The sequence below is a fragment of the Choloepus didactylus genome, chromosome 4 (genome assembly GCF_015220235.1).
Source record: "Choloepus didactylus isolate mChoDid1 chromosome 4, mChoDid1.pri, whole genome shotgun sequence".
Classification (NCBI taxonomy): Eukaryota; Metazoa; Chordata; class Mammalia; order Pilosa; family Megalonychidae; genus Choloepus; species Choloepus didactylus.
The window spans coordinates 167,405,706-167,433,506 of record NC_051310.1 but is presented as its reverse complement, the minus strand read 5'-3'; the positions used below and the strand labels follow the sequence as shown (position 1 = coordinate 167,433,506).

Below are 27,801 nucleotides of genomic sequence, written 5' to 3'. Positions count from 1 at the left end.
TGGTCCCTTCTGGAGAAAGATCTGTGATCACTAGAGAAAAGTGAGTATCCTGGTGATTTGGGATGTAAGGTACTATATATGTCTGTTAAAATTCTCTTTATCTCTTTCTCCTTTCCCTGTCTCTCTGCCAGCAGGGCTCCCCTCAAAATCTGAAGTAGGGCAGGTCTTTCATCAGCAAAGTCTCTCAGAATTTGTTTGTCTGTGAAAAATTTAAGCTCTCCCTCAAATTTTTTTTTATTAAATTCAGTTTTATTGAAATACATTCACACACCATACAATCATCCATGATATACAATCCACTGTCCACAGTATGATAACATAGTTATGCGTTCATCACCACAATCTATCTCTGAACATTTTCCTTACATCAGAAAGAACCAGAACAAGAATAAAAAATAAAAGTGAAAAAAGAACACCCAAATCATCCCCCCATCCCACCCCATTTGTCCTTTAGTTTTTATCCCCATTCCTCCACTCATCCATACACTAGATAAAGGGGGTGTGATCCACAAGGTCTTCACAATCACACTGTCACCCCTTGTAATCTACATTATTATATAATTGTCTTCAGGAGTCCAGACTGCTGGGTTGGAGTTTGGTAGCTTCAGGTATTTACTTCTAGCTATTCCAATACATTAAAGCCTAAGAGGTGTTATCTATATAGTGCATAAGAATGTCCACCAGAGTGACCTCTCGACTCCATTTGGAATCTCTCAGCCACTGAAACTATTTCATCTCATTTTGCATCCCCCTTTTGGTCAAGAAGATACTCTCAGACCCACGATGCCGGGTCCACATTCATCCCCGGGAGTCATACTCTGCGTTGCCAGGGAGATTTACACCCCTGGGGGTCGGGTCGCACGTAGGGGGGAGGGCAGCGAGTTCACCTGTCGAGATGGCTCAGTTAGAGAGAGAGAGGGCCACATCTGAGCAACAAAGAGGTACTCAGGGGGAGATTCTTAGGCACCATTACATACAAGTTTAGACTCTCCTTTGTGGTAATGAGCCTCATAAGGGCAAGTCCCATGCTCAAGGGCTCAGCACATCAAACTGCCAGTCCCAATGTTTGTGACAACATCAACACCAGTCCAGGTGAGGATGTCCAACACATCCGCACCTTCCCCCAGATCCTCGTCTCCCTCAAATTTGAAGGAGAGTTTTGCTGGATAAAGTATTCTTGGTTGGAAATTTTTCTCTCTCAGAATTTTAAATATGTCATGCCACTGCCTTCTCGCCTCCATGGTGGCCGCTGAGTAGTCACTACTTAGTCTTATGTTGTTTCCTTTGTATGTGGTGAATTGCTTTTCTCTTGCTGCTTTCAGAACTTGCTCCTTCTCTTCAGTATTTGACAGTCTGATCAGAATATGTCTTGGAGTGGGTTTATTTGGATTTATTCTATTTGGAGTTTGCTGGGCATTTATGCTTTGTGTATTTATATTGTGTAGAAGGTTGGGGAAGTTTTCCCCAACAATTTCTTTGAATACTCTTTCTAGACCTTTATCCTTCTCTTCCCCTTCTGAGACACCAATGAGTCTTAAGTTTGGACGTTTTATTTTATCTATCATATCCCTGAGATTCATTTCAATTTTTTTTATTTTTTGCTCCATTCTTTCCTTTGTTCTTTCATTTTCTGTTCTATGGGCTTCTAGGACACTGAGATGTTGTTCAGCTTCCTCTAGCCTTGTATTGTGAATATCCAGAGTCTTTTTAATTTGGCCAACAGTTTCTTTTATTTCCATAAGATCTTCTATTTTATTTACTCTTGCAGTGTCTTCTTTATGCTCTTCGAGGGTCTTCTTTATGTCACTTATATCCCTTATATCCTGGGCCATGGTCTTCTTGATGTCCTTTAAATCCTTTGCCATGTTTTCAATCCTCGATTGTAGTTCTTTGATTAATTTTGCGAGGTATCGTGTGTCTTCCAATATTTTGATTTGTGTGTTTGGAGTTGGATTCTCCGTATTTTCTGGTTTTATCATATGCATTAAGATTTTCTGTTGTTTTTGGCCTCTTGGCATTCGTTTTGTTTGATAGGGTTCTTTCAAGTTGTAAAGAAAAAGGGATATCGATCTAATTTTTCAGGAACACAGTTTGGTGATGTACACTTTCTCTAACTAACCAGCAGATGGCATCTGTGAGTCACCTATATCCCTCAAGTCAGTTCTCATCCTTGTTTCTGCGGTGTGTGGGGAACTGATTCTTGTGAGTTCAGTTGGAGAACTCAGTTTGGGTGTGCTGCTGGAGCTGTCCGCCCTGAATGTGGGGCGTGTGTACGGGTGGCCAGGGAGGAAGGGCAGTTCTAATGTTCAAGTCCCCTGGGATCCCGGAGATTTAAGGCCACCACAAGAGTCTAAGCCTTCATTTCAGTTCAGCCCCAGACCTTCTCTCTCGCTGATCCATAAACCACCGGACTTGGCGTAGTGTCCCTGGGTTCTCCAAGTGGATCCCCCCTCCCTGCCATGCTCCTCCAGGAGCTCAGCCGAGGGAATGCTGTGCTATGTCATCAGTGAGCGCCGTCCCACAAGGGAAGCCCCGGGCCACCGGGCTGTGCGGCGGTGCACTCCCAGCCCGAAGCAAAAATGGCCGAACGGGGCGTCTCAGCCCCCTCCTCCTCACACAGTTCCTCCTTCCCAGCTCCAGGACAACTGGCGGGGCTCTGGGCTGTGGGCACGGCCCCGGGCAGGAGTTTATCCAGCCCTCCAGGGAGCCAGCTGCTAGCCGCAGGGTTTCCTTCTGCTTCCGGCTCTCCCCTCTGTTCCCCCAAACCCAAGGGTATCTGCAGCGGGCTATCTTCCTGGCCAGACACCAAGAGGCTGGCCCAGACCCCTCTTGCTGTGTTTTACTGCGTGGTTCCCACAATTGCTGCTGCAGCCACTCCTTTTTTTTTCAAAAGAGCCAGCTGGTCTCCAAACGCTGAACCCTGGCTTCCCCAGCCCACTGCGCAGCTGTGGGTCTTCCAGCCAGCTTACTCACTCGTTTCAGAATGCTGACTCCCGGTTTCACCAAGTATACGGCCCCTCTGGAGCTAGAAGCCCTTGTCCAGCTGGTGCATCACTATAACCGGTATTCTAGGTCACTTTCTGGTTTTTAGCTAGTGTTTTTCATGGAGGCGTTTTTTTCGCCCGTCTCAGCTAGCCGCCATCTTAGTTCCCCCCAATTCATTTTTATATTTAAGTTTTAGTCAACATGAAGACTTTTGCTCATGGCTTGTAGGAAAGCCAGTGTTTCGCAGACTGGACCAGACAGAAGAGAGATGAAGAGGAGAGAAAAATCATACAAAGAGGAATGTGCTTCATGCATTCTTCCAAATTTCAACATGTCCCAGCTGAAGAGAGCTAGAGAGAAAGGACAAAATTTGGTGGGAAGACAATAATTCCTAAAGGAGATGGAAATGGACCCAAACAGGGGCAAGTGAATTTATCACACACCATTATCAATTCTAATTTTAAATAGTACAACTTTTAACTTTTGATTAATTGCTTAAAATTATTAAATCTCACAACAACAGGCATACCTCACTTTATTGAACTTTGCTTTATTGTGCTTCACAGTGTTTATTTACAAATTGAAGGTTTGGGGCAACCCTGCGTCAAGCAAGTCTGCACCATTTTTTCCAACAGCATATGCTCACTTCATGTCTCTGTGTCACCTTTTAATTAAGGTATGTACATTGTTTTCTTAGACATAATGCTATTTGCACACTTAGTAGACTACAGTATAGTATAAATATAACTTTTATATGCACTGGGAAACCAAAAAATTCATGTGACTCACTTTAACTGCGATATTTGCTTTATGGTGGTGGTCTGGAACCAAACCTGCAGTATATCCAAGGTAGGCCTGTAATTGCTAAGCAAAAAATATTGAGTGACTGTATATGAGGATTACTTCTAAAATTACGAATAAATGTGTAAAACTTTTTAAATGAAGGGGTGAGAGAAAGTTCCAAAATTACATTTCAGCCCTCTCCCTGCAATGCAACAGGGAAAATGATTTTTTTTTTAAATTTTCACATTATCAATTACCTACAACTTTAGAAATATTAATCAATCTTTTAATCTCTCTCTCCCTCTCTCACTCTAGTCTTGATGGACTTGGATTAAAGAGCCAGCCCAAGTCCCTCATTGTTTTTCTCAAGCCCCTTCATGTGATCATATTTAGATAAACACACTTATCTGAAGTCAAATTTATTTTCTACGATGAACGTGTAAATCAACTCACTTGCTAACTATGGTACAAGAACCAATTGTGCTGGTATACCTACCATTTCTAATGACTGCTCATTTTGACCTATATGTATTGTTCTATTTTTAGGTTTCCATGATACGTGTTATCCTCACATGTATAAATAATATTAGTTTGTGTCTACATAATCAAGAATACATTAGAGAATGTATGGTTTGAGAGGTTGGAGACTGTCCACAGGATTAGAGGGATTAGCTGTACATTTTTTGTACCATTTACGTCTCAGACATGGGTGTCCTTGTCCTTCCCTCCCTCTCTTCCACCTTCTCTCTTTCCTTCCTTTCCCTCCCTCCCTTTCACTCTCTTTTCCTCTTCCTGATATCAGCCTGGCCAAATCTTTATAGCCTGAGCATTAAGAACTGCTCTTGATGCACTTAGTTTTTTTCCTAGTAAAGAGGTTTTTGTTTTTGTTTTGACACACAGTATAAAAGGAGGCCACGAACTTTATGACTCAATTACAACAGCATGAACATAGGATTGTTTTCTTGAAAAAATAATGAATTAATAGCATGGTTATGATTGATAGAGTTTAATTAATAGGTTATTGAATAAGCATTGTTGGAAAATGTTGTTTTCACCATGTTTATTGAGTTTCTATTATGTACCAGGCACTGTGTTAGGCAATGGAAATATGTCAATAAACAACTCAGACATGGACCCTGCTGTAGTGTGCTGTAGTGGATTGAATTCTGTACCCCAGTTTGGACACATTCTTGGTTTTGGTTTGCATTCTGAAGGGTCTGTCCCACTGTAAATAAGATCTCTTTAAGATGTTACTTCAGTTAAGGTATGGTCCAAATGAATCAGGTTGGGCTTTAATCAGGATTACAGGAGGCTTTTATATGCAGAACAAAAGTCATACTAGAGAGAAGCAAGTAGAAGCTAGAAGCCAGAGAGGAAGGGAGGACATCACCATGTGATGGAAAAGCCAGGGAATCCCAAGGATCACTAGCAGCCAGCCCCAAAATGCCAGTCTTCAGGAAGAGAGCATCACCTTACTGATGTCTCAATCCTGAACTTCTCCTAGCCTCAAAACTGTGAGCAAATAATTTCCCATGTTTAACCATCTATTGCATGGTATTTGTTCTAGCAGTAAGAAACTAAAATACCTGCCCTCCTAGAGCTTGAACTCTAACAAAAATTATAATCATTCATTTCCAAATTTGTTCCTCAAAGTCCAAATCTATCATCATTATTTTAATATATGCATTTAATTAATAACAAAGTACTTACAGCTAAAACCTTTTCTAGGTGGGCTCTCTCAGGGAGGTAAGTTGGTCTGCTGCACTCATGAGTACTGAAAGGGATAATACTATTATAAGGAAGGTAGCAAAATCCAATATGTCAAGATTTATAACATAAAAATATGCTCCAGATGGAAAATTGGCATATATGAAGGAATTTTTATCGTTATTTATATATGCATGATTTAAATGTCTTGGGACTACCAGCATATCCGGTCCAAAGAATCTGGCTTCATCCAAATTCAATCCTGATGAAAGTGTGTGTGTTTTTTTTTTAATTAAACAAGTTAGTACTGTATGTGTTTGTATGTGTGTGTGTGCGTGCGTGGCTCTTCCACAAAGCTCCAGTTTTCAGTGGCTAAATTGAGATGACAAAGGGAAATATTACAAATTTCCTTTATGCAAACATTAATGAGCATATGGAATCAATATCTAGAAAAACAGCTGAAATAGCAAGTCAGATGAATTTCAGAGGAATATAGCTATCCTTCTGGAGAAAGGCTGGAGCTCTGTGGTCTGGGAAATTTTAGAATAAAAATTGAAATCAAACCCATATGCAATAAGTATATTAGCCAGGTTGATCTCTTTCCCAGCTTCAGAAAAAGAAAAACTATATATATATATATTCACACACATATCTATAAATATACATACATATATATTTATACATATATTTGTGTGTTTTGTGTCTTATGGAAATGAATCAAAGTCTAGTAGGAAGACCACTCTTTCCCTCTTAGCTTACCCCAGTGTGCCTCATAAGGGATAGCGTGTCACGGAAGTGCCTAGTTTAAGAATTTATGCGCTCCACCAATATCCATATTATTAAAAATATGCTTGGAAATGCCCTTGTTTCTGCAAACAGAATTTGCTTCCTTGACAGGACTGGAAAATGGTTTTTATGCCAACGATATTCCTGAAGAGTATCTCACCATGGAAACACTTGTTTAGTAACTCTCTATGGCAATAACAGGATCTATGAGATTGAATTCTCCTAGGGCAGTGCTGCCTTTAGTGTATCTCCCAAAAAACAAAAACATTTTCAGCCTTAGCTCTCCTGAATCTGACAAAATATAAGCGGCCACCTGTGAAGCTCATCATGGCCCTAGGGTGCTGAGGTGTTTGAGAAAGTTTAGAGCCTTCACAATACAGTCTGATGATTGGTTAAAGACCCAACCCAAGTCTGTTGTGTTTTCTCTACATATGTACAATCTAACATTTAGGACCTACTTCTTTCTATTTTGGCACAAAAAGATCATGTAAAGGGAGGAAGTAACATTCTTGCAAGAACTTGACCAGTTGTAGAAAAGAGGATATAGGACAACAGTGAGCAGATAAGCAGCAAATAAAAGAAATGCCACGGACATTGGCACCACCCAGATCTGGGTTCAAACTCTGGATTATTATTTATTTCTTGTGATATTTATTGGTACAGTTCAACAAATATTTCTGGCTTTCTGGCTTTCTGCCTTTCAGGCATATAGTAGGGCTGCACTACTCCTGTGCACTTTGAAGTTGGATGGGGCCATGTGATTAGTTTTGGCCAACGATTCTGAGTGGAAGTGACATGTCTCTTCCAGATGGAAGGTTTAATGGCCATAGTGATACCCTCCATAGCTCTCTTTTCTCTTCATCACTGTGAGCGAATATTTCAGAGGGTGGCTACTCCATGAGTCTGAGACCTAAAGTGAGGACAATGCTAAGCAGAGCCCCTAGTCAACTTGTAATGGACAGGTAGTGTTTTGGTTTGCAAAAGCTGTGGGAATGCAGTATATCAGAAATGGGTTGGCTTTTTCAATGGGGCTCTATTAGGTTACAAATTTAAAGTTCTAAGGCCATGAAAATGTCCAAATTAAGGCATCAAGAGGAAGATACCTTCTCTGAGGAATGGCTTCTAGCATCTGGGGTTCCTCTGTCACATGGGAAGGCACATGGTGATGTCTGCTGGTCCTTCTCTCCTGTTCTGGTTGCAATGGCTGTCCAAATACCTCTGGGTGTTTCTCTCTAAGCTCTCTGGGTTTTTACCTTTTTTTTTTTTAACTGTCTTTTAACCTCTTCACAAAGAACTCCAGTAGAGGACTAAGACCCACCTTGAATTGGGTGGGTCACATCCCAATTGAAACAACCTAACTGAAAGGTCCCACTCACAATAGGTCTGCACTCACAAGAATGGTTTAAAAGAACATGACATTTTCTGGGGTATATAACGGTCCCAAACCAGCACATGCAATATGCATGAGAAATAAGTCTTTTGTATTTTAAGCATCTGATATTTGGAGGTTGTTTGTTATTTCAGCATATCCAAGCCTGATCTGACTGAAGAACTAATTCTGTGTCTCTGTGCCAGTTTGAATGTATTGTGTCCCCCAAATGCCATTATCTTTGTGGTCTTGTGTGGGGCAGAAGTTTTGGAGTTGGTTAGATTTGCTTGGAGTGTGCCCCACCCAGCTGTGGGAGATAATTTTGATGAGATGTTCCCATGGAGGCGTGGCCCCACCCATTCGGGGTGGGCCTTGATCGGTGGAGCTATATAAATGAGCTGACTCAAAGAGAGAAAACTGAGTGCAGCTGGGAGTGATGTTTTGAAGAGAAGCAAGCTTGCTAGAAAGGAACGTCCTGGGAGAAAGCTGTTTTGAGGCCGGAGCTTTGGAGCAGACGACCACTGGCCGTCCTCCGGTGAAGGTACCCGATTGCTGAGGTGTTACCTTGGATGCTTTGTGGCCTTAAGACTGTAACTGTGTAGCGAAATAAATCCCCGTTTTATAAAAGCCAATCCATCTCTGGTGTTTTGCATTCTGCAGCATTAGCAAACTAGAACAGATTTTGGTACCAGAGAAGTGGGGTGCTTTTGCTGCTGAGTTTGCAAATACCAAACATGTTGGAACAGCTTTTCAAATGGATAAGGGGAAGATTCTGGAATAATTGTGAGGAGCTTGATAGAAAAGGCCAAAACTGCTTTAAAGAGACTGTTTGTGGAAATATGGGACTCTAAAGATACTTCTGATGAGGACTTGAGCAAGAAATGATGAATGTGTTGTTGTAAACTGAAGAAAGGTGATCCTTGTTTTAAAGTGGCACAGAATTTGGCAAAATTGAGTCCTGGTGTCAGATGGAAGGAAGAATCTGGAAGCAACAACCTGGAATACTTAGCTGAGGAGATCTCCAGACTACGTGTGGAGGACGTATCCTGGCTTCTCCTTGCAGCTTATAGTAAAATGCGAGCAGAGAGAGATAAACTTAGAACTGAACTCTTGGGTTCAAAGAAACCAGAAGCTGATGGCTTGGAAAATTACAGGCTTCCAGGGGTGGAATCCCAGAAGCTACAGCCCAACGTGAGGATGGAACCAAACATGGAACCCAGCCGCTATTTCAGTACAAGCCAAGATTGGAAAGGAGGTTAGCAGAAAGGATTTGTGGAAAGTCCTATTGTCTGATGGCTTTGACCCCTGCGTGCTTCATGCGAAGCAACAGAATTTTTGCGAGATCTTTATAGACAGAGCCATTGCCGGTCTGGACTGGAGGAGACAGACAAGGAAAAAATTAAAGGAAAAATCTCTTCAAAGACAGAGCTATGGAGGTTGAGGTCTGGAGTCAGGAGGTCTCGGGCTGGGAGAGCGGAGCAGCCCACATGCATGGAAAGGGTGAGTTTGCCCTGGAGGTCAAGGGCGGGCCTTCCGCCTCCATGCTCTGGAAGAGTTCTGCCACCCGAGGTCCCAAAGAGGGTGGAGCACATTCCCAGGGAATTGGGGAGAGCCTGGCTGCCACCCCACTGTTCTGAAGGGGTTGAGCGTGTGCCCCAGAGATGGAAGGGAATCCGGGAGCTGCCCCGAGGTTTGAGGAGGGTGGGGCCGAGAAGGTGGTCTCCCCAATGTGTGGATATGCTGGAGCACTCACCCAAGCATTTGGAGAGAAAAGGGCTGCTAAATAGGCCCTTGGGAAGGGTTAGGCTCCCACTCTCTCAAGCCCCAAGGATGCAACATTGTTCTGTAAATGACTCTCGGACTTTGAAATCTAATGGAGTTTGTCCTGTGGGTTTTAGGAACTGTTTTGCTCCTGTTAACCCTGTTTTCCTTACTGTTTCTCCTTATGGCAATGGAAATGTTCATCCTATGAATGTCTCTCCTTTGTATATTGGAAGCACATAACTTGTTCTAGGTTCACAGATCCACAGCTAGAGGGGAATTGTGCCTTGGGACTGACCACGTCTAAATTGATTTTGATGGGATTTTGTACTTAATTTTTGTTACTGAAATAAGTTTTTGTGATGTTGTGATGAAATGAATGTATTTTGTATTTGGAAAGATAATGTCATTTTGGGTTCCAGGGGGTGGAATGTGCCAGTTTGAATGTATTGTGTCCCCCAAATGCCATTATCTTTGTGGTCTTGTGTGGGGCAGAAGTTTTGGTGTTGGTTAGATTTGCTTGGAGTGTGCCCCACCCAGCTGTGGGAGATAATTTTGATGAGATGTTCCCATGGAGGCGTGGCCCCGCCCATTCGGGGTGGGCCTTGATCGGTGGAGCTATATAAATGAGCTGACTCAAAGAGGGAAAACTGAGTGCAGCTGGGAGTGATGTTTTGAAGAGAAGCAAGCTTGCTAGAAAGGAATGTCCTGGGAGAAAGCCGTTTTGAGGCCGGAGCTTTGGAGCAGACGACCACTGGCCGTCCTCCGGTGAAGGTACCCGATTGCTGAGGTGTTACCTTGGATGCTTTGTGGCCTTAAGACTGTAACTGTGTAGCGAAATAAATCCCCGTTTTATAAAAGCCATTCCATCTCTGGTGTTTTGCATTCTGCAGCATTAAATGACTAGCCTAAGAGACTGTCCTAGTCTGCTAACCTCTGGCCCCAAATCTATGAAATGGGAAAAATAATAAATTCATTCCAGGATCACTGTTAGCATTAAATAAGATAATGTGAGTATGGCACTGACAAGGTTAAAGATTAAGATTTGACAAATATTGTTTCCCTCTACCTTTATCCCACCACCAATCCCTACCCCCAACCCCCACCCCCCACAACCACCAAATGTGCGTGTGAACACACTTCCTTCTTTATCAAATGGTGAAGTGGTCATTTGTTCCTGGTCCCATTCCTGGTTTCCTTGTCTCTACGCACTTCATTTTCCCCTCCCAGTGCCCTTCCATTTAAGCTAGATGTCAAAATTGGAATTCAATTTGATATTATTCTCCTACTGTCTGTGGAATATACGTCCAGTAATGTTCTTTTACCCCACAGAAATTAAGCTTATGGATGGAATTTCAGCTAGTATGGGCATTTAGTAATGGAGATAGTTGGCTTGGAGAGCTCTAACATTCCAAAAATGTCCCTTGGACAACTATAAATCTATCTCCTTCTAAAGTTAGACATGGTAGTCAGATAAGGACAAGAAAGTAGGAGATTAATGAGTTTATTCTGTGGTTGAAATTTTCCCTTAAGCTCTCACCAGCCTATTCTAAAGAGGTACCAGGACTTCTTTTGAAATAACCGAATCATTATCTTGGCAGTTTAATAGCCCAGCCTTCCTACTTTTGGAATGCATGCATGAAGTGCTACTGAATTGTAAAAATTAGAATGATAAAAGTAAAATATTTGTATTCAATAGCATATATATCTTATATATTTCCTTGTGGCTCTATCATAACCAGAGCCTTCCTGATGTAATACATGGAACATTAAACCTAATGTTTGTCCTTTTTATATCAAGTCCCTTTTGTCAATGATAATACTTTTTTTAAACAAAATAAATAAGCCCCAATTTACACCATGGTTGTCTGTAAAGTTTAATTATTAGCATATAATTTCTTCCAGCTTCAAACCAGATTAGCCTGAATATGAATGTAACTACTAAAGAAAAGTCATTTAAAAATAGGAAATCCTAAAAACCAGGTAAAGGACATTTCCATTAAGTCATAAACCTGAAACAAATACCATAGTATTGAGTAGTTCATGAGCCAAAGGTGACAGGGAACCAAACACCCTTTCTTATTAGGAATTTAAATATTTCTCTAATTTATTTTCTAGGAACCTGAAAGAAATCTACAAATATCTAGGGTTGAATCCAAAGCTTTCAGCTTACCACAGGAAGGAACATGGCACAGTCACACCTAATTAAGTTAAAGCCATTTTTCTAAGAGGTAAAGGCTGAAATTTTTGCAATTTAATCCCAAATTTTATTAGCAAATGCTAATGATTATCCTGATTGCAATTAATAAGAACTCCCAAACAGGTCAACTCATTTAAGTGCTATCTGTAATCATTTGGATTTTAACATGAAGGTTATTACTTATTACCCTGAAACTAAGCAGCACAATGAGATATTGATTACTTTTAACCTTTAGCTCCAAGGATTCAAGAAAGGTTAGAGGAACATTATATCTTTCTTGGCTGGCAAATGTATAGCCTTCAAGAGAATTCAAACGATTCCCATTGGCCAAGTAGATCCAAGATCAGTTTATTCTCTGAGCTGACAAGAAATGATGATGCTCTTTAAAAATAACACAGCACATATTTAGTGAAGTGTTACATTTATATAACCAATGGCCTCAAGCTGTACTTCACATCACAGCAATTCTCAGGCTCTTAACCCTTTAACAAGTTTTGCTCGTGAAAGCATTTATAGTAGCTTTAATTGGAATAGACTTATCTCACTAAACTAAGGTCTCTTGAAGGTTCCAAAATGCTGAATACAATCATTGGCCACTGTTGGTCACAGCAGTTCTTTTGGTTTTCTTTTTCCATGACAGCATTTAAAGATATTTTTCACTTTTGTGCCACTGAAAAGCAATGAATTCTAGGTAGGGTCCAGTAAAAAATTACAGGCAAGGAAATATAACTGTTATGTGTTAGATTAATTTGCAGAACACTTGGCATTATTATTGCCAAGTCGTCAAATTGTTCCAAGTTGTTCCGGAAGGTTGTTATTAATAGTATGTTTTCTGAGGAAAGTTCTGTCTACTTTTGGAACTGCATTTCTGTTGCCAAGGAAACTCCTTTAAGCACAGTTTTCTAGGAGCACACTGCTGCTTTTGTTTGCCAGTGTCCTATTCATATCATCTAAGTAAGCGTTTTACATGCTCCAGCCTTCAGTCCTAAATGTTGAAGTTGCAGTCCTTTTAAGTTGCTTTTTCAAACATAGCTAATGCCTGCTATGATTTCCCTCTCTTCTCCCCACTCCTCTCTTTCTTTCTCCCTCCTGACTCCTCTCCTTGCCTTCTTCCCACTCTCCCTCCACATATGCCCAATTCTTACTATTCAAGGTTTAATTTTTTAAAAACAGTTGCATTAGGGGAGATAGTTTTCATGAGTTCTTGATAAATTAACTTTAATTTGAATAATAATTCCATAGGTGGTAGCACGAGTCCTTCAAGCGCTAATTATCTTTTCACTCTAAAATTAATGTAGTAATTTCCTACTGACTCCTCTACCCCGTTTATTGAAGTGCTGAGGAAAACATGTCATGGAGTCTCGAGCCAGTGCTGTTGTGATTAAGCGTGGTCACATGGTTCATCTCTGCCAAAAGGAGGGCCCTGAGAAAAGGTGACAAAGACAGCGATTTCCTGTCAGCAAAGAGTACGACAGGGCTGTCTAGAAGTGATGCAAATGAGGGAAACTTTCCCCATGGCTTGTTTGATCCACTCTAGGCCAGAGCGGGCCAGGCCAGAGAGAGAGGGAGAGCACAAAGCCACAGAGGCAGCCCAGAGGGAGCCAACGCACCTTCCGGACAGGAGCTCCTCCGCTGGAGACAAAAACTGCTGGCGGGGCTTTGCTTCCCTGCCCCTCCACACACAGAGCCAACTATTTCTTGGCATCCTATTCCCTTGACATTCTTTTTCCCCCTTCTTTTCTTTAAAAAAAAAAAAAAAAAGTGATTCAATGGGAATCATAGGTTCTAGCACAAACAGTGTTTAATATATTGTTCAACAACCACGTCCATTTACTTTTTTTCCCTCCTAAACATTTGCAGGACGAGTTTTGCCCTCTCTCTCTCTCAAAGGAAATATATATATGGGTGTGTGTGCACGTGTGTGCGTATTTGTGTGTGTATGTTCAAGTATTCATGGCAAACACTGATTAATCAAAGCTCAAGCTAATATGACAGTTAATCTAAGCACTTTTTGAACTTTAATAAAAATGGAACAACAAATTCATTTCTAGATGGCAGCAGAGACAGGTGAGGTGTTTCCATTTTGATTACCTTTAAAATGACTGGATAATTAGAGACATTACAATGATTTTATGCATATTCTTATTTTAATGGAGTTTTAAGCTATACAATTAATCTACCGGGAAAGCTGTAAAAATTATCATGAACTTCTTAGGTCTGATATATCTGGTACGTTTTTACCTTGACTGCTCAATAACTAATAATTTGTTTCATTTTGAACAATCAAGGTAGAAATGTAAAATTCAGTACTGAAATTCCAACATAGGGCCTAATTAACAGAATTTCATTTTTGGTGAGTGCTTCTATTTTATACACCAACATATGAAATTTTTAAAAAAGTTAATGGATATTCTTCTGGTTTAGGCTTAGCTACTGTAACCTGTACTATGAACCAGCTTAGCATTACATTTATAGGGGCTCAGGAACCTCACAGTTCAGCCATAAAGGTATTCATGCCACATTTGAAATTACTTAGATCAATCTGGCCCAGAACAAAATGGAAGAGATCTACTACTCCAGAGGTTTGAAATTTGTTAATTTATAAAATATAGGGATTGCATGATTAATCTGTTTTCTATGATCAGTTCATAGATAAGACAATATCGTTTCAGCATAAATAGGTATAAAATAACAAATCAACTATAACCCATTTTTCTTCCTTTCCTCTCCATTTCTTATGCCCCAGAATTCCATATCCCATTCCATACACATTTCTTTTAAAAGTCATAATGCTTGTGATCTAACAGATATTCAAATTATCTAAAGTAACATTTTCACCTACTCCTTTTTCTATCTGTTTTTTTTTACTTAAATCAATTATTTCTTCATTGTTTAGTTTTTGTTTGTTTGCATTCATCCACACATCTATGATAATATTTTATTTTACTCCTTTATTACTTCATTTGTTTACTTTTGTATTAATGAATTTCTACTAGCTGCTTTCCTTTCTCGTTAATGCTTATAATTCTCTCTTACTTTACTAATATTCTTCTCCCTTCTAGTATATAATATTGCTCTCCCATCTTATTAATTCTACCTGGCCAAACTGTGCTCAAAGTCTGCATAACATTACCTAGCAACAGAGTTAGACAAAAAGGATCATTTCACCTGTTAGAGGTATCATAGTTAGAAATGTAGTTGTAAGAAAGATTATAATTAGAAATTTCTCTAGCATACGATTCCAGTCCTTTATATAAAAAATTCCAAAAGAAAATGTTTCATATCTAAGTATCAAAATAAACTCAATTCCTTCAAAGGAAATGTTATGCTTTTCTCCTGGAAAATATAAACTTTGCATTTGAGCATGTTTCCCTTTTTGCTTTCACCACCAGGAAACTCAGAATAAAATACTGAGATCATTTTTTATAGTTGCTGCATAAGAGCCCATGTGCCTGCATATTAATTTTTTCAAATAAGTGGTCTCTATGTATATTTTCCCCAGTTCTGATTTGTATTAATACTTTGAAAATAATTTTATTATTTCCATTTGTATTTTTTAAACAATCTCAAATCCATAGCAGGATAAAAATGTAATCAATCTGTTCAGTAAACATTACATTATGCAAAGTGAATGGTCCTTTTCCTTTCTGTACACAAGCCATACTTAAATAATACTTATCCAATGGGGAACAATATAGGAACTTTTCATGTTTTCCCAAAAAAAAAACAGAACCACATGAGTAATTAAGTCTCAAAATTATATATAAAATCTTCAGTATCAGCACCCCTGAAAATATACAGGTGTTCAAGTGGGTAGTAACTTTATACTCTTTAAGCTGGAAAGAAACTTAGAAGTCACATAATCCAACATTTTTAGATGAGGAATGGCTAAACTGTTCACTCAAGGAACAAATTGATAAATGCAGTGTTTTAATGAGCTTCATACTACATAAAAACCACTCTCGTTCTATTATAACAATAATCACCAGACCACAACTTCTGAATTTGACACTTGAGATTAGCCCTTGAACTCTGGTAACCCACACCAATCCAGGATGACTAGCAGCTCTGTCATCTATGCTCTACAGGTAGCAGAGAACTGGCAGTGCTTTGTGCATAGGTGAGGAACCACTGATGGGACACACCCTCACAGCACTACAAAGTCAGCTGTGACTGCTGGGGAAGGTGGGGACAGCAACAACGGCAGCAGCCTGAGCTATAATTCTCTAATTGTCAAAATGCTTCCAGTCTATAAAATTTATAGGATGGGGGAGGAAGAGTCATGAGCTTATCTGAGCCCAAGAATAATGCCACCTTTGATGTGCAGAAATGAAAAAAAAAAAGGAGCTTTTCCTTTGCAAGTGGGGTTTAAATATTTCTCCATTAATAGTTAATGCACATGCAGACCAGTGGAGTGACAGCTCCCTGTGATTATTAATTCTGGCTTCGTAACTCTAGTCCAAATAGGAGCTGAACTTTGAAAATCACAGTGGTTACTTTTGACAAATTAAATTGTCCTTCTTAGGAAGGTAGGAGGAATGAAGAGAAAGAAGGTGAGAGAGTGAGAGCAAATTCTTCCAGGAGGTGATTCTTAGACTGAGGGAGAAAAAACAAGAAAGGACTATGTTTGCATTTTCTGGGCTGATGATACTGTCAGTGTTTATTAGCAAATGCCTACAGAAGGTACCTATTCAGAGCTGGGGCAAGACAGAGAAGGGGGAAGGGAAGACATTGGCAGTAAGACTCTGCCTCAAAACAAAGGAGAAAGTATATTTTTAAAAGGAAGAGGCTAGTTTTTAATAAGAATTAGTTTGTTCTTAGGATCCTTCTGTTTAAAATTAGAAAGAAAAATTAAAATTAGAAACAATCTGAAAATATAAAAATGATTTAAACAGAAATAGCACTTTACAATCCTTTGTAGTAATCAAGTTTCTAAATTGGCAGGTTGTTGTTGGGGACAATTAAGGTAGCATATATAATATTCACCTTCAGCGATACCGGTAACATGCAACATGGCCGCCAGGGCTGATGCAAGAACAGCCTAAGCTATAATTAGCCTTCTTCAAGGAAGTAACAGTAATTCCCGCCTAAGCAGTAGCTAGTTCGCGCCTAAACAGTGGCCGCCCATTGGCCATCCACCCCAGCAACAGCAGGTACCAATCCCAGTCCGCCACTTGTTCTTACTAGCCACTCCCTCCACCCTTAGAGTATATATACCCTGCCTCTTCAATAAAATTTTGCAGCTTGATCAGAAACCTGTCTTGCTGTCATTCCTCGTGTCTCTTGTCCCATACCATTCCTCCCTCACAGGACTCGGAGCCTCCGCTGAACGTCCCGCGGGCCAGGACAGGTTGTATCAATGTATTTTTGCCTGTTCAATCCAATTCTTTTCATTTATAAGTTCCTTGGGTGTTCTGCTGACTTCAGGTAACTGACATATCACAGTGGGTGCTCCATTCAGGAGGTCTGCTGAATGGATGGGATAGGGAATTTATCTGTATCTTGGAATTAAGTTCAGCTGATTTTCTAGCAGAGACCAGAATATAAAATAAATAGGTAAAGTCAAGAAGATAGCAACTAATACGAAAGGGCTAAATAAGTTTTACTGTCACTAACTACCATCTTTCTAGTTTTTCTCTAGCCCCAAATTTCCAAATGTGGACACATTGGGAATCAACCTAGGACTGAGCAATGCATGAATCAGGGACTGAGCATGACTCTGTCAGTAAAGGAGTCAAGTGATGAAATACAGAGAACCACCCAGGGAGAGAGCAGAGGTTTCAGATTCTGTGACAGCAGGAATAATGATTCTGCCCTGGTCCACAGCTTCCTGTGATTTTACCATCATTCACCTGAAGGTCTCCCTTAAAAGTTTCACCTTATTCTTTTTCCATTAATATCAGGGATCATGAGCTTCATTTCCATCATTCAGTCTTGAGTTCAACAACTGCTAGTTCAGTCTCAACTATGTAAGGTGCCTTGCTTCACAATGTGCAGAATACAAAAGCAGAATACTGTTCTTGGTGTTAGGGAAGTTTTTAAAAGAATGAAGACAATCCACATGAATTGATGTTTACTTTCAGGTGTCAATATTGCTAGGTTATACTGTGGGGAATTTTGTTGATGGAAATATAGTCAGTTGATTGCATCTATGGCTGATTGCATCTACCATCAACAAAAGAGACTGCCTTCAGCAAGGAGGGGAGTCTCCTCATCTATCAGTTGAAGGTCTTAAAATCAGAATTGAGAATTTCAGAAGTAAGAAAGAATTTCTCCTCTACTTCAGCCAGCCTGCTTCTCTTGGGGAATTCAACCTCATCTTCACTGGAGTTTCCAACTACAGAATTTGGACTTGCCTATTCACCATGGTAACATAAGCCAATTCCTATAATAAATCTCTTAATATTTACATATACATAGACATACACTGTATATGTGTGTGTATCCTGACAATTCTGTTTCTTTGGAGAACCCTGACTAATACAACATACATAGGTTTGCCCAAGGCTTAAGAATGAAGAGTTAAGGCTTCAATTCAAGAAGAGTTGTAAATATAGAGAAAAAGGGAGGAAGGAAATAACAGTAATTATAATTTTGTAGAGAGTTGGGAAGCATAGGTACAGAGAGAAAAAAAGTGAGATGGACTTGATATGCTGTGAAAGTACATAATTAGTACCATGGGAAATGGAGAAAATAGGATCTCCTTAAAGGGATTGCAACTAATCACTAAGGAAGGGTACACTAGGAGAATAGGCTGAAGTGAAAACTAACACTTATGCAGTGGTTCTGGATTCTCAAGGGGTAACCAGTCCTCCCCACCAAGGAGACAGAGACTTGGAAACAACCTGGGGCCCACTGAGTCATCACAGTGTCTGGGGAACATGAATAGCAAAGGTCCTGCAATGCAAGGACAGGTCCCACAAGCTAACAAGAAATTGGTTTGCCTGAAATGTCAATGGTGTCTTTAATGAGAAATGCTGATAAATCATTGGTAGTTTTCAGGGCCAACAAATCTAAAGATTATAGGATGTTTAAAGTAGTCTCGCATGGTATTGGAAGCCTAAGAAAGCTTGGGGACCAACTGAAAAGCCTATCTTCTCCAGGGGTCTCTATAAAGCAATAGATATCAGGTCAGTTGATTCCTGGAAAAGCAGATTGGAACAGAGATACGAGATATTGAAAACATCGGCTTAACCTGGGAATCTGTAGTGATTCTTGGAGAAGAATTGAAATTAATCCTTTTCTATCAGTTTTTCTAATTCAGGAGCAAACTCAAGTTCTAAATGAAACTCTCCTTAGTCAATATACTCAGGATGGTTTTGGAGGTTCTAAAACCTCTGGAATAATTTGGAGGATCACATAAAGAGAGACTCTAGAGAACTGTAGTGTTTGCCCTCAGTTTCTAATTCAAGCTTTAATTTTGCTTATAAGCCAAATGCAGAGTTAGTACTGATGTAATGAGCTCAGATACATTGAGCATCTAAAATCAGAAGGATGATGACTGGACATGAGTCACAAACGAAGAACACCCATACAGAAAATATTTGGAAAAGTCTATAACCCAGAAATACTGAGGAGGTGGAATAATGGCTTGCAATATGCCAGAATGAGAATTATCAGGCAGAGCATTTTACAAAGAAAACATAAGAAAAAGAAGACTGCACATTTTGTTCAGTGATTTCCTATTAATTGTGATGTAAATTACATGAATGTGGTTTTGACAGAGAATAGCACTGTTTTTGAGAAAATAGTGGCTTATGTGCAAAACAAGAAATGCATGAAGAAGAAAAGAAATATTATTTGACATTATGAGTGCAATAAAATCTGAGATAACATCTTAAGATTAAGTAACCTTAAGCATTTATTTTTCCTGTTTGGGTCTAATTTTAATGTTTAAGCCTTAGGAATAAAGCAAATATTGTTCTATTATTAAATTAATATAGATTTATTGATAATTTTCATATATAATTCTTGAGCCTTACCTGAAATGTGAAATAACTTCGCTTTGGTCACTTTAGGGTGAGATTGTTACTCTAACAATGTTTTATACCAGAAGATATATAGGATAGCTTGTTGTTAAAATGGACAGCTATCCATATAGGAAACAGTTAATAGTCAACAAACTTAATTAATGTCGAATGAAATTCTCTAGAGAATATAATGAACCCATTTACTGAGTCTCTGGGGAGCTTATATCTTCTCTTAACTAAGGATGATTCCCAGTGGAGACTAATTAGCGCATACCTTAAAAAGTACAAATATCTCTGTTTAGAGAAGTAAAAGTTAAAATAATGTATTAAAGAAAGGTAACTTAAAATGATAAAATTGAAGGAGAAAGGAAACAACTTTTATTTGACCTTGACTGTACTACTTTTTCTATAAGAAATTTTTAAAAGCTAGAGGGTAGTTGTTTCTTGTCATTATACTGTTGCTGATTCTGTGGTTAGTTATTAATTTTATTTTTTATGATTCACAATCTGCTCTTTGAAATATGCCATATGCTCAAAGCAATTCAAGGATGACAACTGTCAGAATTACTCCAATAAAAATTGCCTAAATGAGGAAGATTTACTGCCATCTGATATTTGAATAGAAAGTCCCTCTTCCCTCCCTGACAGCTTTTTCGGGCACTGTGAATCTTGCAATCATTTTTTTCAGTCAGAGTCACATGGCTGTTCTGCAAGAACTTCTAAGACTATTTGTGAAGTAAAATTGGGAAAGCGCACTAGGCTAAGGGTGAATTAGCAGACATGGAAAACCATACAGATATTTATTAGATGGATTGCCCATAATCAATATGAGTTGCAAGCCAGTTTTCCTAAATCATACGCAAATGTACTGACTTAATGTGACAATGTCTGCTTTGTGTATCACTAATAAACATTAAATTGGACGAGCCCTGTACTCTGGCAGCAGAAAGCAAAAACTGTAGGTAAATTTCTTTTTTTCTCTAGGAAGATCTGAGGGGTGGATAAAATCTACCTGAGTGCTCCAATCAAAACACATTTTGTTAAATGTTACCAGCCCCATTTATCTGTCATTTTGTTTCAGTCTATTTATTAATGCAGTTGCATTTATTGCTATTCATCTTGAAGATAAATCTTTGTCCTTCTATAGAATTACACCAAATAGAATGTGATAAAGGGAACTTTCTTGCAATTATGATGTCGCTGCAGCCTGTCAGCACACAAGGGATGGAAATGAGTTTGGGGACGGGGAAGGGAATTCTAATAGACACCATGATACATACAATGAAAGCAAAGATATCCTGAGAGAGAGAGACTTGTCAGGCTAATCAGATCTTCCACAGCAAGGTAAAGGCAGGAAGGGTAGCTCTAACCTTGTAAAGTTGCTGCTGCTGCTCTTCTGACATCATCAGGTCGTGGCTGTCCATCACAAGGGACTCCATGTCAATCAGCCAATCCCAGAGCTCCTGATATTCTGAATCAAAGTCCAGAAGCCTGTAGATAAGGCACAAAATGTATTATGCATAAATACAGTGTAGTTGTTAAAATCTCATATTAGAATAATATATTCTTGAAAACCCATGATGTTCCCAGATGATACCTGTAAAAAGAGAAGGGGAAAACTCTCTGTGTGGTTATACAATGGGCAAAATGGGAAGCCACGACTGTGACACCACAGCCACCTCTTAGATTTTGAAAACAGAACGTGATTCTGATGCTCATACCTTGGATGTGTCGTGGCAATTTCAATTTGCGAAGCTTCTCTGAAGATTTATAGCACCTGAACAATATAACTGCCACTATGTAACTGAAAGAGAACATAGCCATATTTAACAGTCTGAGAAATGGAGGGTCAGTAACTTGGAGAAGGTTACGTGGATCAGAATTTGGGGCAAGAATAGCACTCTCAAAATCTGAACCCCTCTCTTATCTACTAGCTTTTCCCTAGATATTGCATTCTAATAGATTTATGACTAAGAATACCCACATTTAACTAAATTCTCTACAATGATCACAATATATTATCATATCTGAAATATTATTTTTACTGGGAAATGACTCAATTGTTTATCTGTCCCTCTACTGTCTATCTGCCTATCTCTGCAAACATATATCCTACAATTATTGTCATGGATGAGTAGCCAGCATTTCAGCTTAACACTCCGAGATAGGCTTGAGTGACTCTGGTAAGCCAGTGAGAACCAGGGGCAGATCCAGTATTAGACAGGTGTTCCCCACAGACATGTAGGAAACAAAGGTAAGGACAGGAAGTCAAAACAATGAATCCTTGAATAGCCAGCAATCATTAAAATTCAAAGGAGGATCACTATGGTTTTCAACAAAATAAATCATTAGAATAAGGAGCTTAAAAGGATTAATGTGATTCTCTATTGAAAGCCTAGTGAATAAGTAAAGCACAGATTCTTCTAAAACAGTGATCAGAAAATGAAAGTGCAGGATGAAAAACTATGACTTTGTTCCCCACATCCCCACCACCACCAAAAAAAAATCAAACCAAAAAACAAAAAACAAAAAACAACCCTTCCCCTCAAAGAAATCTCAGAGTCATGTCAAATTAAAGCCCAAAAAAAAGCCCTATCAGTACAAACGAAGTTGCAGCCTCAGGTATGAATCTGGATTTATCAAGGGAGCATCTTATTACCGCCTTGTTCCTGTCTCCCTCTGTACATTAAATGACTGCTTTCCAAGAAAAGAAACATCCACTTTCAATAACTTATAACTTAATCTTAATCGATCTGTTAAAAAATTTAAGGTATGTCTGGTGATAGGGGAAACTTGATCAAGAATTGTCTATTTTATTTTAATTACTGAACCATAATTGTAAAGATTCTTGATTAGGACCATAAGCACCCAAGGGCAGGGATCTTTAATATGTGGAATTGATTAACAACTGTTTGCTGAATGACAATGGTGGGTATAGTTCATGTAGCCAAAACCTTTAGCAAGGCTATGGCAGCCTAGAGCAGTGCTTCTCCAAAGAACATGCATAAGGAGCAGCTGAGGATCTCGTTAAAGTGCAGATATCAGTTCAGTGGTTCTAGATGGGCCTGAGAATCCACATTTTTTTTTAGCAACAAGGACTTAGAGCAGACACATAAAATCTGAAATAGTATCCTGTCTCAAAATACTAAAAAACAAACCAACCACTATAAAAGGGACAAATAAACCACCAGGCTTTCTTTATTAACTCTTGTGAGTGACTAATAAGCATTTTCTTCCTTGACGGGTATGGCAGTTTAAAAATACCTCCTGAATTATGATCACTATTTCTCTCTCCTTGTGCCCCTCCCATATTTTAACCAGGAAGAGAGACGAAAGGGGGAATGCCACCCCAGAAAGTAGGAGAGTATAATCCAGGGTAATACTAAATGCCAGGGAGAAAGGAAGGGAAAAGCTCAGCTCTTCCACCTGACTGGCTTTGGGGAATAAGAAGGAAATAAAAGGAGATGCAGGTGTCTGGATATGCGTCCTGACCATCCCTCTCTTGGCCTATCCTAGCGGGGAAGCGTGTGAGACAGACTGAGAATAAAGACAAAAGCACAAGGATGTCAGCTCTTTTTCCAGCTAGGAGCTCTGGGAAAGACTGCTTAACACAGGGCTCCCCAAAAACCTGGAGTGGGAGTGTTGTGGTCACAGAGAGAGCTTTGGTTAGGACTACCTTTGCCACTCTGTTCTCTCATCACCCAACAGGAGACTCCCAGATTCCTAAGATCTCAGCTCGTAAACTTGATGGAGGGTGTTACCATAGTAACAGAGGCAGGGTGACCCCAAGGAAAGCCAGGTGGGCCTCAGAGAGGCAGCAGGGTCAGTGAGGACAGAGATGAGGCCGAGTCAGCAGGACTCGGGGCCTGACCAGGCCAAGAGAAACCAATACAAGCAAGATTGGGGTGCTTTAGGGGGGATACACTCACAATGTCCAGGGCAACACCAAGCCCATTTCAATGGAACCAGCTAGCTTGTATTTAAGCACTGTGTGAAGGGTGAAGCCAGGGGACAAGATCACAAGGTCATGTAAGTCCCCTATATGAGTTACTACTTTGGAGAAGAGAAGGGAGAGGGATAGGAAGTCTGAAAGACTGAACGACTATCCCAAGAGATTGTTCCACAAAGAGTTTAATGTATCAGAGAGACCTTAAGCATTGTGTTTAAGAGTCTGAACTCTGATCTTAAAGCAAGTTTTCTTGTTTTCCCAGAAAAGAATTGTATGGGGTGTCTCTTAAAAATCATCAACCAACAAGAAAATAAAGAATCTTGTTTTCACATAAATGCATGATTTTTTTAAAACTTTGATTATTTAAGCAATTGATTATTTTAAGCAACTTTATTTGATTATATTAAGCAATTCAAGGACAAGGGATAAGCTTATTCTTTTTGTATCCCCAGTGCCCAGCATAGTTTCTGGTGAATGGTGATGAACGAATGTAGATAGTCAATAAAAAACCTTTAGTTGGGCAAGGGCAACTTCAGAAGGATAGCATGTGACAGAGATAATAGTATCTCATCCCCAAATGCCAAAACCAAAGCAACTGCTACAACATGGACAGGCTTCTTCACTCATTCTGAAGGTGAAATTTTGACTGTAACATATGATAATGGCACATTTGATTACTTGAGAGGATTCCTGATAGCAGTAGGTGCTCAATTAGTGCTACTTGCCTTCCCATTCCTATCACCACCTCTTTTCTATAGTGAAAGGTAAAGGAGATTTATAAATGGAAATATTAATAAAGATAGATTTTAAATAAATGAAAAATAAATACATGATGATAAAATGTTCTGAACCATGGACTTTTTTCCTCTGGCTCTTTTATATCCTTCACATCCATTGAACTATTCCCTTCTTTTATTCTCCTTATCAAGGGACTTAGATCAAAACCCACTTCTTCCAGTTAAATGCATTTCAGACTCCTGCACAGTCTACATGGAGACCTGCAAAGGGGTCAATGAGCCTACCACAGATACCCACTCATACTGCAGTCTTTTTTTCAATCTAGATGAGAATATTTAGGCTTGAGTTTGTCACATACAGTAAATGAGTCGATTCCATATTTCATATCATTGGTATAAAATCAGCATCAGTGTTCTAAACAACAAAATCTCACAAAAGTCTAATACAGAGGACAAAGACCTTTTTTAAAAAGCATTTGTGCCTGATTTCAGATTCTTGACCACGTGTTAATTCACATGTTTGGAAAAGACCTGAGTTTCCCAAATTTAGTGAAATCAAATAGAGCATTGTAGCAAAACAGAAATAAATTCACATGATTTATTTGTTGGTTGTTTTGAAAGGTTCTGACATGCTACAGTTTAATGTGTTCATTATTTCAGGAAACTTCCAAGGTATGCAAAGGTATGCGAAGTGTTTTTCAAATGAGTTTATAGAAGGCAATGCCCTCCAGGAAAAATGCCAGCTACTATACAGGAAAACAGAAAAGATCAGTAGATAGTGAATTTATCAAGGGTGGTACAGAACTAGTTAACAGTCCTATATCCCCTTGAAGAATATACTGATTTTTTCAGCTGAATTCAGAAGCAGGTTCTTTTCCTGAGTTTCTGGTGGCAAACACCCTTCACTCTCTTTTTTTTTTTTTTTTTTTTTTTTAATCATCATTTTATTAAGATATATTCACATACCACGCAGTCATACAAAACAAATTGTACTTTCGATTGTTTACAGTACCATTACATAGTTGTACATTCATCACCTAAATCAATCCCTGACACCTTCATTAGCACACACACAAAAATAACAAGAATAATAATTAGAGTGAAAAAGAGCAATTGAAGTAAAAAAGAACACTAGGTACCTTTGTCTGTTTGTTTGCTTCCCCTACTTTTCTACACATCCATCCATAAACTAGACAAAGTGGAGTTTGGTCCTTATGGCATTCCCAATCCCACTGTCACCCCTCATAAGCTACATTTTTATACAACTGTCTTCGAGATTCATGGGTTCTGGGTTGTAGTTTGATAGTTTCAGGTATCCACCACCAGCTACCCCAATTCTTTAGAACCTAAAAAGGGTTGTCTAAAGTGTGCGTAAGAGTGCCCACCAGAGTGATCTCTCGGCTCGTTTTGGAATCTCTCTGCCACTGAAGCTTATTTCATTTCCTTTCACATCCCCCTTTTGGTCAAGAAGATGTTCTCCATCCCACGATGCCGGGTCTACATTCCTCCCCGGGAGTCATATTCCACGTTGCCAGGGAGATTCACTTCCCTGGGTGTCTGATCCCACGTAGGGGGGAGGGCAGTGATTTCACCTTTCAAGTTGGCTTAGCCAGAGAGAGAGGGCCACATCTGAGCAACAAAGAGGCATTCAGGAGGAGACTCTCAGGCACAAATACAGGGAGGCCTAGCCTCTCCCCTGCAGCAACCGTCCTCCCAAGGGCAAAACCTATGGTAGAGGGCTCAACCCATCAAACCACCAGTCCCCTATGTCTGTGGTCATGTCAGCAACCATGGAGGTGGGGCAGGCGAATACCCCTGCATTCTCCACAGGCTCCTCAAGGGGGCACTACATCTTTTTTTTTTTTTTTCCTTGTTTGTCTTTTTTCTTTCTTTTTTTTTTTTTTTTTTTAACTTTCCCTTCTTTTTTAAATCAACTGTATGAGAAAAAAAGTTAAAAAGAAAACAAACATACAATAAAAGAACATTTCAAAGAGACCATAGCAAGGGAGTAAGAAAAAGACAACTAACCAAAGATAACTGCTTAACTTCCAACATGTTCCTACTTTACCCCAAGAAAGTTACATAACATAGCAACATTTCAGTGAACTTGTTCCTACTACATCCATCAGAAACTAACAAACCATAGTCATTTCTGGGCATCCCCAGAACGTTAAATAGCTTATCTGTTCTTCTTGGATTATTGTTCCCCCTTCCTTAATTGCTCTCTACTGCTAGTTCCCCTACATTCTACATTATAAACCATTTGTTTTACATTTTTCAAAGTTCACATTAGTGGTAGCATATAATATTTCTCTTTTTGTGCCTGGCTTATTTCGCTCAGCATTATGTCTTCAAGGTTCATCCATGTTGTCATATGTTTCACCAGATCGTTCCTTCTTACTGCCGCGTAGTATTCCATCGTGTGTATATACCACATTTTATTTATCCACTCATCTGTTGAAGGACATTTGGGTTGTTTCCATCTCTTGGCAATTGTGAATAATGCTGCTATGAACATTGGCGTGCAGATATCTGTTCGTGTCACTGCTTTCCGATCTTCTGGGTATATACCGAGAAGTGCAATCGCTGGATCGAATGGTAGCTCTATATCTAGTTTTTTAAGGAACTGCCAGACTGACTTCCAGAGTGGCTGAACCATTATACAGCCCCACCAACAATGAATAAGAGTTCCAATTTCTCCACATCCCCTCCAGCATTTGTAGTTTCCTGTTTGTTTAATGGCAGCCATTCTAACCGGTGTTAGATGGTATCTCATTGTGGTCTTAATTTGCATCTCTCTAATAGCTAGTGAAGCTGAACATTTTTTCATGTGTTTCTTGGCCATTTGTATTTCCTCTTCAGAGAACTGTCTTTTCATATCTTTTGCCCATTTTATAATTGGGCTGTCTGTACTATTGTCATTGAGTTGTAGGATTTCTTTGTATATGCAAGATATCAGTCTTTTGTCAGATACATGGTTTCCAAAAATTTTTTCCCATTGAGTTGGCTGCCTCTTTACCTTTTTGAGAAATTCCTTTGAGGTGCAGAAACTTCTAAGCTTGAGGAGTTCCCATTTATCTATTTTCTCTTTTGTTGCTTGTGCTTTGGGTGTAAAGTCTAGGAAGTGGCCTCCTAATACAAGGTCTTGAAGATGTTTTCCTACATTATCTTCTAGGAGTTTTATGGTACTTTCTTTTATATTGAGATCTTTGGTCCATTTTGAGTTAATTTTTGTGTAGGGTGTGAGGTAGGGGTCCTCTTTCATTCTTTTGGATATGGATATCCAACTCTCCCAGCCCCATTTGTTGAAAAGACCATTATGGCTCAGTTCGGTGACTTTGGGGGCCTTATCAAAGATCAGTCGGCCATAGATCTGAGGGTCTATCTCTGAATTCTCAATTCGATTCCATTGATCTATATGTCTATCTTTGTGCCAGTACCATGCTGTTTTGGCAACTGTGGCTTTATAATAAGCTTCAAAGTCAGGGAGTGTAAGTCCTCCCACTTCGTTTTTCTTTTTTAGAGTGTCTTTAGCAATTCGAGGCATCTTCCCT

General features: G+C 39.5%; 1 protein-coding gene across 3 annotated transcripts in view; it reads right to left on the bottom strand.

Annotated features, from left to right (window-relative positions):
* The window catches only part of AKAP6 (A-kinase anchoring protein 6), a 532,325-nt gene that overhangs the window by 98,072 nt on the left and 406,452 nt on the right, over positions 1–27,801 (bottom strand). For all 3 annotated transcript variants that reach the window (XM_037834775.1, XM_037834777.1, XM_037834776.1), the window contains one exon: positions 20,932–21,052. In XM_037834775.1, the coding sequence (XP_037690703.1) occupies positions 20,932–21,052 (121 nt within the window). The remainder of the gene's footprint in view (positions 1–20,931; positions 21,053–27,801) is intronic.